The sequence below is a fragment of the Limulus polyphemus genome, unplaced genomic scaffold (genome assembly GCF_000517525.1).
Source record: "Limulus polyphemus unplaced genomic scaffold, Limulus_polyphemus-2.1.2 Scaffold170, whole genome shotgun sequence".
Taxonomy (NCBI): Eukaryota; Metazoa; Arthropoda; class Merostomata; order Xiphosura; family Limulidae; genus Limulus; species Limulus polyphemus.
Genome location: NW_013665780.1, coordinates 36,221 through 48,632, shown reverse-complemented (window position 1 = coordinate 48,632; position 12,412 = coordinate 36,221). Strand labels below are relative to the sequence as shown.

Genomic DNA, 12,412 nt, shown 5'->3' with positions numbered 1-12,412 from the left:
CTGGGGGGCAACAAAAAGGACGGTGATTTTTTTTCTTTTCTTTACATCTAAAGATTAATTTCCAAGAATAAAAATTTGACCTGTTCAATTAAAATGTGTAACCATGCGTAATGAAAACCGCCACAAAGGTAATTGCTATTGGCAACCTGATGAGCAGGAAGCATTCTTAACGTTTAAAACTCAAACACTTAAGGTGGCCTACACAGTTCGTGACAGCTTACACTCTTTACCTTGCACAAACATACCACAATTCATCTCTTTAGGCCTACCTCCCGAAAGCTCTTCAGTCATTAGATTTTTTTGTACCATAAATATTTTTTTTTTTTGGTATAATATATTTGGTTAAGTTAATCATTACCTAAACAGTATTAAACTAACTAGAAAATTGTTCACAATATACCTTTGGGGAAACATTTGGTGTAAAACATAATATTTACTTTTCTATTAATACAATGATTACATTATTTTGTACAGAGGGTGAATGATTTGCTGCTTAAATAATGCTACATGTACATAGATTACAATTAAAGCTATGACACTGAATGAATGAATAAAATTATAATGTCACACACACACAAAAGTTGTTACAAAATGTTCAGTTAATTTTTAAAAAACAAAACAGGAACCTGGGTCTTGGTAAAACTTTCTACTTCAAAGCATTAAAGCTAGAGATTTACTTAGTGGTTGTATTTACAAAAACAAACATAACACCAGCAACATTCATAACTGAGAATCTAGAAGATATGTTGGTCAAAGTCATTTATAAGTAATGAAAGTTTCTAACACAGCAGTCTTTTGATTCAACTGAACTTGAATTAGAAAATAGAACGCTGAGAACGAGCCAGAACAATCACTGGTATGAGTGGCACTAGTTCGGCAACAAACGTATTCATAGACATATCTAAGTAAATGTTGTCGTCTAACTTGGTGGGGTTTCTTTGACTAGAAAACACATGAAGCTCTTGATATTGTTAAATCTAGCCTGGGAGTTAATGAACATTACAATAGCCGTGTGGTCAAACAAGGCAGTCTCCTTGTATAATCTGATGAGGAACTCCTGTGTGAAGTGGATGTTTCACGGCCTAAACAAAGCAACAGAACATTCAAAGTTGCACTGGTTACAGAAAGTAGCTGAATAAATTTTCAACAGCAACAGAAAATACAGACCATGCACACAAAGCACATACAGCTGGAGAAGGGGAGGAGAGACACTGGCACAGTGGAAAAGTGGTAGCCCAACAACAAACTATCTAGACACTGGAAACTGTCTTGCCTGGAGGAAGAAAAAAATCATCATGCCAGAAAAAGATTTAGCTTTTTTATTTTTCTTTATTTCAAAGAAATATTATAGTAACCACAGTCAAGCTATTAAGTACATTAATACATAAACAAAACTTATATATACACCTTCTACAAACACTCTTATCATAAAGCATGTCTGAAAAAGTTAACACTTTTTTTTTATTTGAAAATGTATTTTCAACATACACGTATTTGCACACATAGCTATTATCACAAGTTTGCCTTTGAGATTTTGCATATGCCAGTAGCCTTGAGCTGTTTCCCACCAAAGACATGTATTTCAACTGATCTGTGCTAGGGCTAGGAGGATGATACAACTTCCATGTTCATTAGATCCCCATAAGTACTTGCACTCAGGGCTGCATTAACCATGGTGCAGTTGTGCCAGGGCCCCAAGCAGTGAGGGGGCCCCTACTGACGATCCAGACTGTCAGTTTAACTGTCTCTTTTTTTTGGTAAATCTTCATAGTTTATCTGTTATTTGTTCTATTATTAATCAATACAGATTAAATCAATTTGACTGACCTCATAACCACCATAAAAAAATACAAAATAAATCAAAATTAGTTTATCTGGAACTCAGAAGTTTGGCATAGAAAATTATATACTGGTAGTTGACAAGTTACAAATTTGTTTAGAAAATCGGCTGACTGCAAATAAAGTGACAGAAATGAAGTTTGGTTTTTCTATCTAATTTCAAAAATTTAAATGAGAGTGAAATTTTTGCTGCAACTAAAAGATTGGGAGGCATATACTCTCCAGATCTAGATAGCTCTTTTCCCAATAAAATGGTACAGTTTGAAAAATATTTTGACAATAAAACACCATTCGCCCAACAATGCATCAAAGCAATAAGAAAAAAACAAACTCAAATATGTTTTTCCTTATGTTGATGTGACATTAACAATATACTTGTGCCTACCCACCACGAACTGCATTACTGAGAGCTTTTTCTAAAATGACAAGAGTAAAAAATGAATTGCATGCCTCGATGTTAAATGAATGCTTAAATGCCCTTTCCTTTGAATTGCATGCCTCAATGTTAAATGAATGCTTAAATGCTCTTTCCTTTAATTTTAACATATCATCCTTAAAAGTTAGTTGCATCATATTCTAATTTACTTCGAATAATTAGCTCATATTCTGTAATTAACTTAATACATATTAATTATAATTAACTTCAAGTTTGCTTGTACCCTATGCAAAAATAATATGCACCAGTAGTAGGGAGGAAGGGTAGAAAAGTGTGAAGAGAGGTAAGTATCTATTGGAAATACAATTACAGGTAAGGAAAAATGTTAACTTCCAAAATATGATACTCTTTCCTCTCTGCACACAATATCTAGAATCCCAGACTGATGTGTTGAAGAGACAGGAGCAATTGCAAAAGCCTCAATGAACTCCCTACAGAGAAGTTGATAGAAAGTGCAAGCCCATGGAGTGCGACAACATTTAGTGAGGGTTTACTACAAGGGTAACACTCATGTGAGACTACATCATCTCATGCAGGGTATACTCTTCACCTGGACAGAAGTACAAAAGGAGGAAGGCAAAGAGGACAACATGTCACAGGGATGGGCAGAAAAGTGCATGACCAATCGAGCATTTGCACACAACCAGTCAGTCGGATATGAGGTGTAGTTTGGCTAGGGCAATGATCAGACTGTACAGTTTAGTACATGTTCTGTTGTATCATATACTCACCTTACATGACAGGAACAGAGATGAATGTCCCTTCCTGTCTTAGGAGAACACTGTGAACAATCCAGTTGGTCAAACCAAAAGGAAATTGGCATATTACATAATAGCAGTGAACTGCACTGACATGGATACCCCTACCCTATTTCTCATCCCAATGTGCTGCCTTCTCTGATCCTCTATAGAGGGATCACCACAACCAATGAGGAACTCTCCAAATTGACCACCTCAGCACCTAGAAACTGGTAAGTGACAAGGGTATCCCATACTCTACTTGACAACCAGAGAGGGAGGAATCTACATTTGGGAGACACTGAAGAAGTTTTTGGTCCTGATCATACCTAACCACCACAAGTCTTTAACTGGAGAAAGTGCAATGGGTAATGAAAGTTGAAGATGTTGGACATTGCCTACATTCCATCCTAGTGGATGTTGTACAAGGTTTGTCAAATGTGCAAGGCCAGAGAGTGAGACAAGTGGTAGACTTGATGTGAGAAGACATGGTACAGCCCACAAGTATCTCCATCCAGGAAGGAATATACATATCTATCTGGTAACCAAAGAGAATGAAAGATCTGTGGAAGAAGATGGGTCCCATGGCAAAAATTAACAATTGTGGAAACCATGAAATGAGCCTATGTGTGTTAAGAACACCTAACCACTTGAACTGGACAAAAAAGGCGATCAGGTTCTGCAGAATCCTAAAGGGCTGATATCACGAGAAGAAAAATGGGAGCCACCCAAGTCTTGGAAAGAAACGAGCAACCAAGGAACAAGATCTGTAAAACAAAGTAGGAAAGCCATCCAATACATAAAGATCAGATCTGAGTTGACCACAAGCAAGAAGAAGGAAACAGGTTTTGAGAGAGAGAGATGGTATAATGAAAAATTGGCCAATGGTTCAAACAGGACTTGGGTAAGAGCATGTAGAGCCACATTAAGGTTCCAGTTAGGCAAAAAAAATCAGATGAAGGAATCAATGGTTGAGGAAGGACTGGAACAAAATGGCAAGAACAGAGGAGGGAAAGCATTAATCATAGTGAAAAGGTAAAACATAGTTGACAAGGCTGCTCAAAGTCTGCTGTGGTAGAAATAAATACTCCTAAGTCAAACAACTAGGTAAAGAAGGCTTAAATGTAGGTAACAGTAAGACAGCTCAGTGAGAGAGTGACAGATGGACAAGTGGCAAAAAAACATGCCACTTTCATTGATAGACAGAAATAGTAGCAGGGCAACACAAACAGGATAAAGGAAGGTCTAAATGGTCAGAGAAACCTGATTGATGTGCAAGGACTGGACAAATCCTGCATATGTATGAGGTTATAGCAAGAGTAACAATAGGTGGGGCAAAGGAAAAGGTGTTCTGATGAAGAGGAAGTCATGACTGATTTGGCCAAAAAGGGCTACCAACAGGAGCTGACATGGAGTGTCAGGAATCGAAGCCAAAATGCATGGGAGATAGGAGGGTACACATACAAAAAGAAATGAGACCAAACCTGGCAGAAAGCTTCCATTACCAGAACCACTTGGTTAAGTCCTGAGAACCAGAAGAGAAGAAGTTTGGAATTGAGAGGAGTGGCGAAGGCATCAATCACTGAAGTGGCCACTCTGTAGAAAGAATCCTGTCTGTTCAAGAGAGATAATCCACGACTAAGTTCAAAGCCCCTGGGACATGAACAGTGGTTAGACGAACCAAATGTGACTGGGTAAAAATAGAAAGTCCAATGTGCAGAAGCAAAGAGTGAGTCCCACTTTGAGGACTGATATGGGAAATGACCAAATGGATTGCAACTAAGTGATCCACAAGTAGAGGGAGGAAATGTTCTGGAACTCTTGGCCACTCATCAGGCATGTTCCTATTTTCTCCCTCTACTTAGTTGCAATCCACTTGGTCATTTCCCATATCAGAAAGTACACTCCACATAATATCAAACCCCTGGGGCCATGGAGTCATCCACAAACAAGCCCCACCCTTACAGAGATGCATCTGTGAAGAAATGGATATCTGTACCTGGGAGCAGTAGTGGAATGCCAACCATAGGTTTGCACATTTCATCCAATGAGACAGATATTTGAGAAGATAAGATGACAGCAGTATCACAAGAGAGAAGAGAGTACAATAGGAGATATTTCAATAGTCTCTCAAAGTCCATTTAAGGAGTTTCATGTGAGTTCAGCCTAAAGAGAAATGATTTTTAAAAGATACAAAAATCCCCAAAATAGATAGAACCTCTCATACATGGAGTATAGGAGTGGCAAAAGTGAAGATGAGTAAATGAGTCAAGAATTGACAAAGACTCCAAGGTCGGCCAGGTACTTGGTCAAAGTAAGGAATTGGAAGGGTTGACTAGCCAACCCAAATGAATAGTTTCTTGGAGGAGAAGTGACATGGACGAGAAAAGTATTCCAGAAAAGAGGCAAAGAGGAGCCTGTCATCCATGCAATAATGAAAAGGAATTCCAAGACTGGAATGTTAAGCACATGCTTCTGTGACTTTATTGAATACATAGAGCTGAATGATTCCAAAGGGGAGAACTTGACACTGGTATACCAGATTCCGGTGAATAACTCGAAGAAAACATTGGGAAGTCTCGACAGAAACTCAGGACACTTTATAAGGTTGTCTTTCTGATTGGAAATTCTTTTTTGGAGTTAACCACACTCTCACCAATGCACTTTCAAAGATGATAATTATGGATGACTTTTAGCTTAGATTGCCTATTTTCTAGCTTCTGTACACCATGTGAATGATTCTTTTAAGTACAAGATATGGCCCTTTCCAACACGTTTGTCTATGGTGTTCATATGGTGTATGACACCAATGGTGTTCTTAATCTTCTTACATATTCTATGTAAGACTCTGGTGAGTGCCTGTTAGATATACACAACTGTTTGAATTTCAGTTTAATGTGAGCATTTTTATTAGAAGTAATATTTTATGATAATTTTTTTTATGTAACTTGGAACAAACCATACATTGTGTAGTTCAATTGTTATGAGTTAGTGATTGCTTACAACAGTGTGATTATTGCATCATGTTGCTAGAACTTTGAGTTTCTCATTGGTTTAATTGAGTATTATTGTATCAGAATATCTAGTATTGCAGGAAAGATTCTAGACTTCTGTCCAGATATAAATATGCATAAAAAATCATTACTGAAGTATAGTTATAGACCGCGTGATCATGAACTTAGTGACTATGAGTGAAAACTGGCGATTTTTAAAGTGAAATTATTACAGACTGTTTTGTAATAACAGAGTAGAGGAAAATATTTTGTTTTATCTGAGTGGACTTTGATGAAAGAGAGAATTATTTAAAACTCTGGATACAACTGTGGTAATTAACAGTGTAATGAATATTTGTACGTATGTTTGATTCTAGTATATTATTTTAAAACAAGCAGACTGTGTTGCTGTTTGTTTGTAGTTGAAACTTATCACCAACAAGTCACAGACACCTACTATAAGGAATCTGGCATTAAAAAACTTGACATAGTGAGCCAGTAAGGATCTCCAGTGGTAAACGGCGGCAGAAAAAACGTGAACTAAAGCGGAAATAGGCCTATATACACACAACTGTAGTGGTGGAGAAAATAGTATATAGGTCACAATCACACTATATAACAATGTCAACTGACTTTGAAAAGTGGATAGACGGGCAAATGACTTGGGCTCAAAGATGACAATCTACTAGTATTTGTTAAACAACAGTAAGGCTGAGAGAGAGAGAAGGATAGGCAGAGAAGACAGGAAAAAAGAGAAAGACTGAAAGAAGAATGTGAGTATGAAATGCAAGTCCAAAAAGAGAAAGAAGAAAAGGAGAGACTGGAAATAGAGAGAACAAGAGCACAAATTGAGATCAGCAAGCTCACCCAATATAAAAGATGGAGGACCCAGGAATGACAGTGGGGTCAGGGTCAGCAAACCTAAACTGCCCAAATTTAAAGAACAAAAAGACAACATGGATGCTTTCCTGGAGAGGTATGAAAGATTGGCTCAAAGTCAAAATTGGGACATAGGCAACTGGGCAATCTGTCTCAGCCCCCTTCTCACAGGAAAAGGCCTACAAATGTAAGTGGGCATGATATCAGAAAATGCCATGGATTATGACAAGTTAAAAGTGTCCTTGCTGAAATAATATGAACTTACTGAAGAAGGCTGTTGCCGCAAGTTCAAAAAAGTCAAACCTGAAACTGAAGAAACTGTATTTCAGTTTGTGGCATGTCTATGGTGATATTACAGAAGATGGACTGACATGGCCAAATGTAAAAATGGTATTGAGGGACTGGCAGATCTACTAATACATGAACAGTTCATGATCATGTGCTCCACTGAAATGCCACTGTTCCTTAAGGAGAGAGCACTGAATGGTGTGGACAAGATGATCAAGCTAGCAGAACAGTATATATGGAAGTCCATGAAAGGAGCATAACTGGCATGTCCAAGAATAACCAGTTAAGTTTGAAACCAGGGGTAGCAACCAGAAGCAGGATGCCATTAAATGTGACAAGTCAAGAGACAAAAATGAGAAGAGGTGCTATGCTTGTCATAAAATGGAGTACCTTGCAAATGAGTGCAAGTCTGTCACCAACAAGTAGCAACAGAAATCTCACCATAAAGCAGATGGAGCTACCCACAAAGATGGTGTTGCCAAGAAACAAGAAAAGAATGACTGTCACCATGGGTGCTGCTGGCAGAAGAAACAGAATAGAGACACCTAGTCAGGTTCATCACAAGAAGGATTAAAGAGTGCATAATTGATTGCCAACTCAAATAGACAAATGGATCAAGAGTGCCAGTGGTGGTTGGAGCATGTGACAAACACTGAGAGGTACCAATGGACCACAACATGCTAGTAGGTGAATACTATGTCAGGAACAAGGCAGTGAAAGTCCTACAAGACATTGCATGAGTAGTGCAGCAGTGAAAACCAGTCTAGTATTTGATGATGGGCAAGGTACATCTGAGTGTACTGATTGATGGGACAGTGAGAAATAGCAATAATACAGGTGGACACTCCATACTACATGGGAGACCTTGAAGCCATGTGTATAAAGGCATCTATCTAAGACTTGGCAATTGGTAATATACCAGGCAGTAGAAGTTTGGAGGAACCAGACAGAAACTAGACTGATTAGACATCTGCAATCATCACAAAAGCTAAAAAAAGAAAAGCAAGCAAGTCATCAAACCTCAACAAGTCTTGAAGGGTGATATCCCGAATGTAGGTCTACAGGAGCTGAAGGAGCATAGAAGAAAGATCTTTCACTGTAGAAACTTTGGGACAGTGCCCAAGAGAAAGTAGAGCAAAAGACCAAGGGGAAAAAACCTACAGAACAGATGATTGGAAGGGAGTGCTATACCAGATCTATTAAGGCAGTTTTACTGGGGAAGATAAACAGAATATAGGACTCAAGTGATGAAGTTGGCTCACGACTAAATTGTGGGAGGACACCTAGGTACGAAGAAAATGGCTGACAGAATAACCAACAACTTCCATTTGCCAGGGGTCATCAGAGATGTGATCAGATTCTACAGGTCATGTGCCATTTGCCAAAGAACAGTACCTGGAGGAAAGGTGGCCAAGGTGCTACTGGGTCAGATGCCTCTCATACAAGAGTCATTCAGCAGAGTAGCTGTGGAAATTATCAGATCACCAGCACCTGCATCCAACAAGGACAACTGGTATGTGGCTGTGGAAATCATCATATCACCAGTACCTGCATCCAACAAGGACAACTGGTATGTGGCTGTGGAAATCATCATATCACCAGCACCTGCATCCAACAAGGACAACTGGTATGTGGCTGTGGAAATCATCAGATCACCAGCACCTGCATCCAACAAGGACAACTTGTATGTGATGAGAGTAGTTGACTATGCAAAGAACTAAATTAAAACACTGAAAATATAGACTACAACGACATGAATATTTTACCTCATCTGGGATTCTATCTCTACCTTTTATAAGGAAATTTAAAAATAACTTTATAGTAGCAGCTTCTCTCTCTTCTGATTATGAATACAGAAACAGAGAGAGTAACAGAAGCCATCCTGGAAGTGTTCTGCAGAGTAGGCTTTCCAAACGAAGTCTCGAGTGACAGAGGGACCTAGTTTACCTCATAACTAATGCAAGAGATGTGCAGACTCATCAGAACTAAGCAGATCTTTGTCACTCCATACAACCCCAGATGTAATGATTTATGTGAAAGAGTCAATGGAGTCATAAAGAGCATGCTGAAGAAGATGTGGCAGGAAGAACAGTATGAGAGCCGATACAGATATTGAAAGAACTGTTAACAGGAGAAGAAGAGTCAGAAGTGAGGAACACATACCAGTATGTGTTAGACCTCAGAAACCGATTGGAGTGTTTATAGTGTTGTAACATGTTCTATCACTTCTATCATTCAGCAGATTCTTATAGAATTCTTGAGGAAAATATAGTCCAGTCAACGTAATGATAACAAATTAGTTTATTTGTTCCTTAAAGTTTACTAAAAGATATTATCACTTATACATAGTTGTAGGCCTAAGTTCACAAATAATGTTTTCACTTTTAACAGAAATTTGCTACTGACTATGTGACTAACATACAAATAAACTTACTTGTACTAATTCTAGAATAATAGATAAAGTAACTTAACATACACAATAACTAACACTATTATGAATACTTCATTAACACTTAAATAAGTGAAACTGGCTCAATGCTTCACTGATTCTCACATTTATAATGAATCTTTGTTTCTTCATATTTTGGAAAGATTCTCAATCATTAACATTTATGAACATTCTAGGACTAGTTTTATAAAGTTTCCAATACTGGGGTCATCATCATGTTAGTAGCTCCTTCTAGAAAAGAACTAAATTAAAACACTGAAAATATAGACTACAACAATATTAATAATTTACCTCTTCTGGAATTCTATCTCTACCTTTTATAAGGAAATTTAAAAATATCATTGTAGTAATAATTTACTTCTTTTGACTTTCTATCTGTACCTTTTATAAGCAAATTTGAAAATAGCTTTATAGTAGCAGCTTACCTGTTCTGGCTTTCTATCTGTACCTTTCATAAGCAAATTTGAAAACTCTTGTTCTAATGCCTGCCTAGCCTGGAGACAATACAAAATACAATTATACCAAGAATCATATGTAGGTGTTCTGAGGACAATTATGAAAACACTATCTAGTAAGAAAAGGGTTCTCTTTCTGTCTCTCGTATATGTATAAAATATTACCAATTTAATAACTGTATTTTCAAATTTTAGCATAAATATAAATTTGTCTTAATAAAATTATTTATCCTTACGATAAATGTACATTTTTAATTTTACTAAATTAGTTTTACAAGAGACCCAAATTTAGTTTGTAGTATGATAATCTTAGTAGTGGCTTAGTGTCAGGAAATTGTTTTATATTTCCTGAAAAGCCTGTCTAAAAGAATAGATAAGGACTTTAACACAAATAAATAGTACAAGTACAAAGAAAAATTACCTCATTTTTAAAAAAAATTTAACCAAAAAGTGTTTAACAACAAAATTAAAAACACCATCATCATCACACAGAATTTTTAGTTAATTCATAACATGCAGATGTAAGATAAATAAAGGTATTAATAGCATGGTATAAATATACAGCTTTGGTGTAAAAGAACCTTTAGCCACTAAATATAAATGTTAAAAACAAACTTTGTAAGAAGAAACAAAGTTGTGATATACTTGAGTATTTGGAGTAGGAATTTGAAGTGCTAAGGCCAGAGCATTGTGGTCAAAACTTTCATCTAATGCTATGAGTGTCCCATGAACTCCAGATTCTACAAGATTATTCGAGTATTCTTTGAGGTTTATGGAGTTGATCCATTTTATTACCCGTTCATTAGCCCAAACCTAGAACATCTGCAAAAACAAAATATTACAAGAACTAGATGTGTTCAACAAGATTGTTTTTCAAATGATAATTAATTGAGTTAACCTTCTATAAAACATAAGTTATACATCATTATTTTACAAGTTTTAGCATCCAATTTCCTTAGTTCCTATGTCTGGATCATAATGCATTAACACAAAAGTTTTTTACCCATATGTGTACTTTTTGATAAAGAATAACAACCTTAAGATATCAGTGTGGTTTTGTAATCCTTTTGACACAAACTACTAAATGTTTTCTTTGAAGAACAAAGTCATTTAAAAACTCAATAGCATGTCAGAGCAAAAGATAAAAAATCATAGTGGTTTGCCATTTATATATGATATTTTACCCAAACATGTTATCAAGTAGACAAATTGACAGATACATTGTGGCATTAAATGCAGAAAGCCTATGAAACAACTGAAGCCATTTATGCATGCTTCTGACTTGAAATCTATGATGACCTAATTAAGTGGAATGTAAAAAAAAGAAACTTTTGAAGCAATATGCAATTTTTTTTATCATGAATATCAGGTCTATAGGTTGAAATAGACAGATATTACTATATGGACTACTTGCGTCATATTTAATTAATTGGCAGTATAAAAACGTTACATGTTTTTGTACAGCCAGGAAATAACTCTCCTTTAAAAAAGGGAATACAAGTTATCACAGAAAGATAACATATCTGGAGATTATCTTTCTCTTTAAACTAATTTACTTGAAGAAGTTTCAATAACTCACCTGACATTCCTTTTATATCATGGTCACTGCTTCGTCTTCTTTCTTCTAATGCTTCTCTATCATAATTCAATCGTTTTAAGCAGTTGATCCCATACTGTAGACTAGTCCTATTATTAGAGAACATGATTTCATATGTGTTTCTTCACATCAATAAATAATTATGCATACATATGTGCATCTAGTATTTTAAAAAATAAGACGATGCACACACAACTCTTCATACAAGAATATTACAGTTACATTTGCTACTTTCTGTCAAAACATTATTGAAATAAGATGTATCAAGTGACATATTAATAGTTAATTTCATTCCCTCATGCACTCCAAGATATTCAAAATAATTAAATCCATGTGTACTTCTTTATATCAAATATATGCCTACAATACATCTAAAGTTACATATCAATTAATATTAAAAACACCTACAATCGTATATACTTCTTCATACCATACTTTACATACATTCATATACAAAGACTAATAATATCCATACATATTTCTTTATATAAGAAATAATAACAATCCCATGTAGTCATTTAAGATTCTACCTACATTCACATTTTTCTTTGTACCAAAATAAACTCATTGTTATACTTGTACTCCTAAATATTACAAATAACTACATCAATAAATGCACCTCTTCATACCAGTATCTCCTTTAATGTAAAAACCTATCTATACACATACTTCTGTATATCAAAAATGTGCATATTTTTATTAGGTCATCAAGAAATTAATGTTGTCTTTTTTTTAGATG

At 36.0% G+C, this 12,412-nt stretch overlaps 1 protein-coding gene across 1 annotated transcript in view; it reads right to left on the bottom strand.

Annotated features, from left to right (window-relative positions):
- Positions 1-396: 396 nt before the first annotated feature.
- The window catches only part of LOC106477828 (liprin-alpha-2-like), a 35,426-nt gene continuing 23,410 nt past the window's right edge, over positions 397-12,412 (bottom strand). Inside the window, 4 exon segments of the mRNA XM_022381516.1 lie at positions 397-1,273; positions 10,047-10,115; positions 10,722-10,889; positions 11,633-11,762. Of these exon segments, the coding sequence (XP_022237224.1) occupies positions 1,247-1,273; positions 10,047-10,115; positions 10,722-10,889; positions 11,633-11,762 (394 nt within the window). The 3' untranslated portion in view covers positions 397-1,246.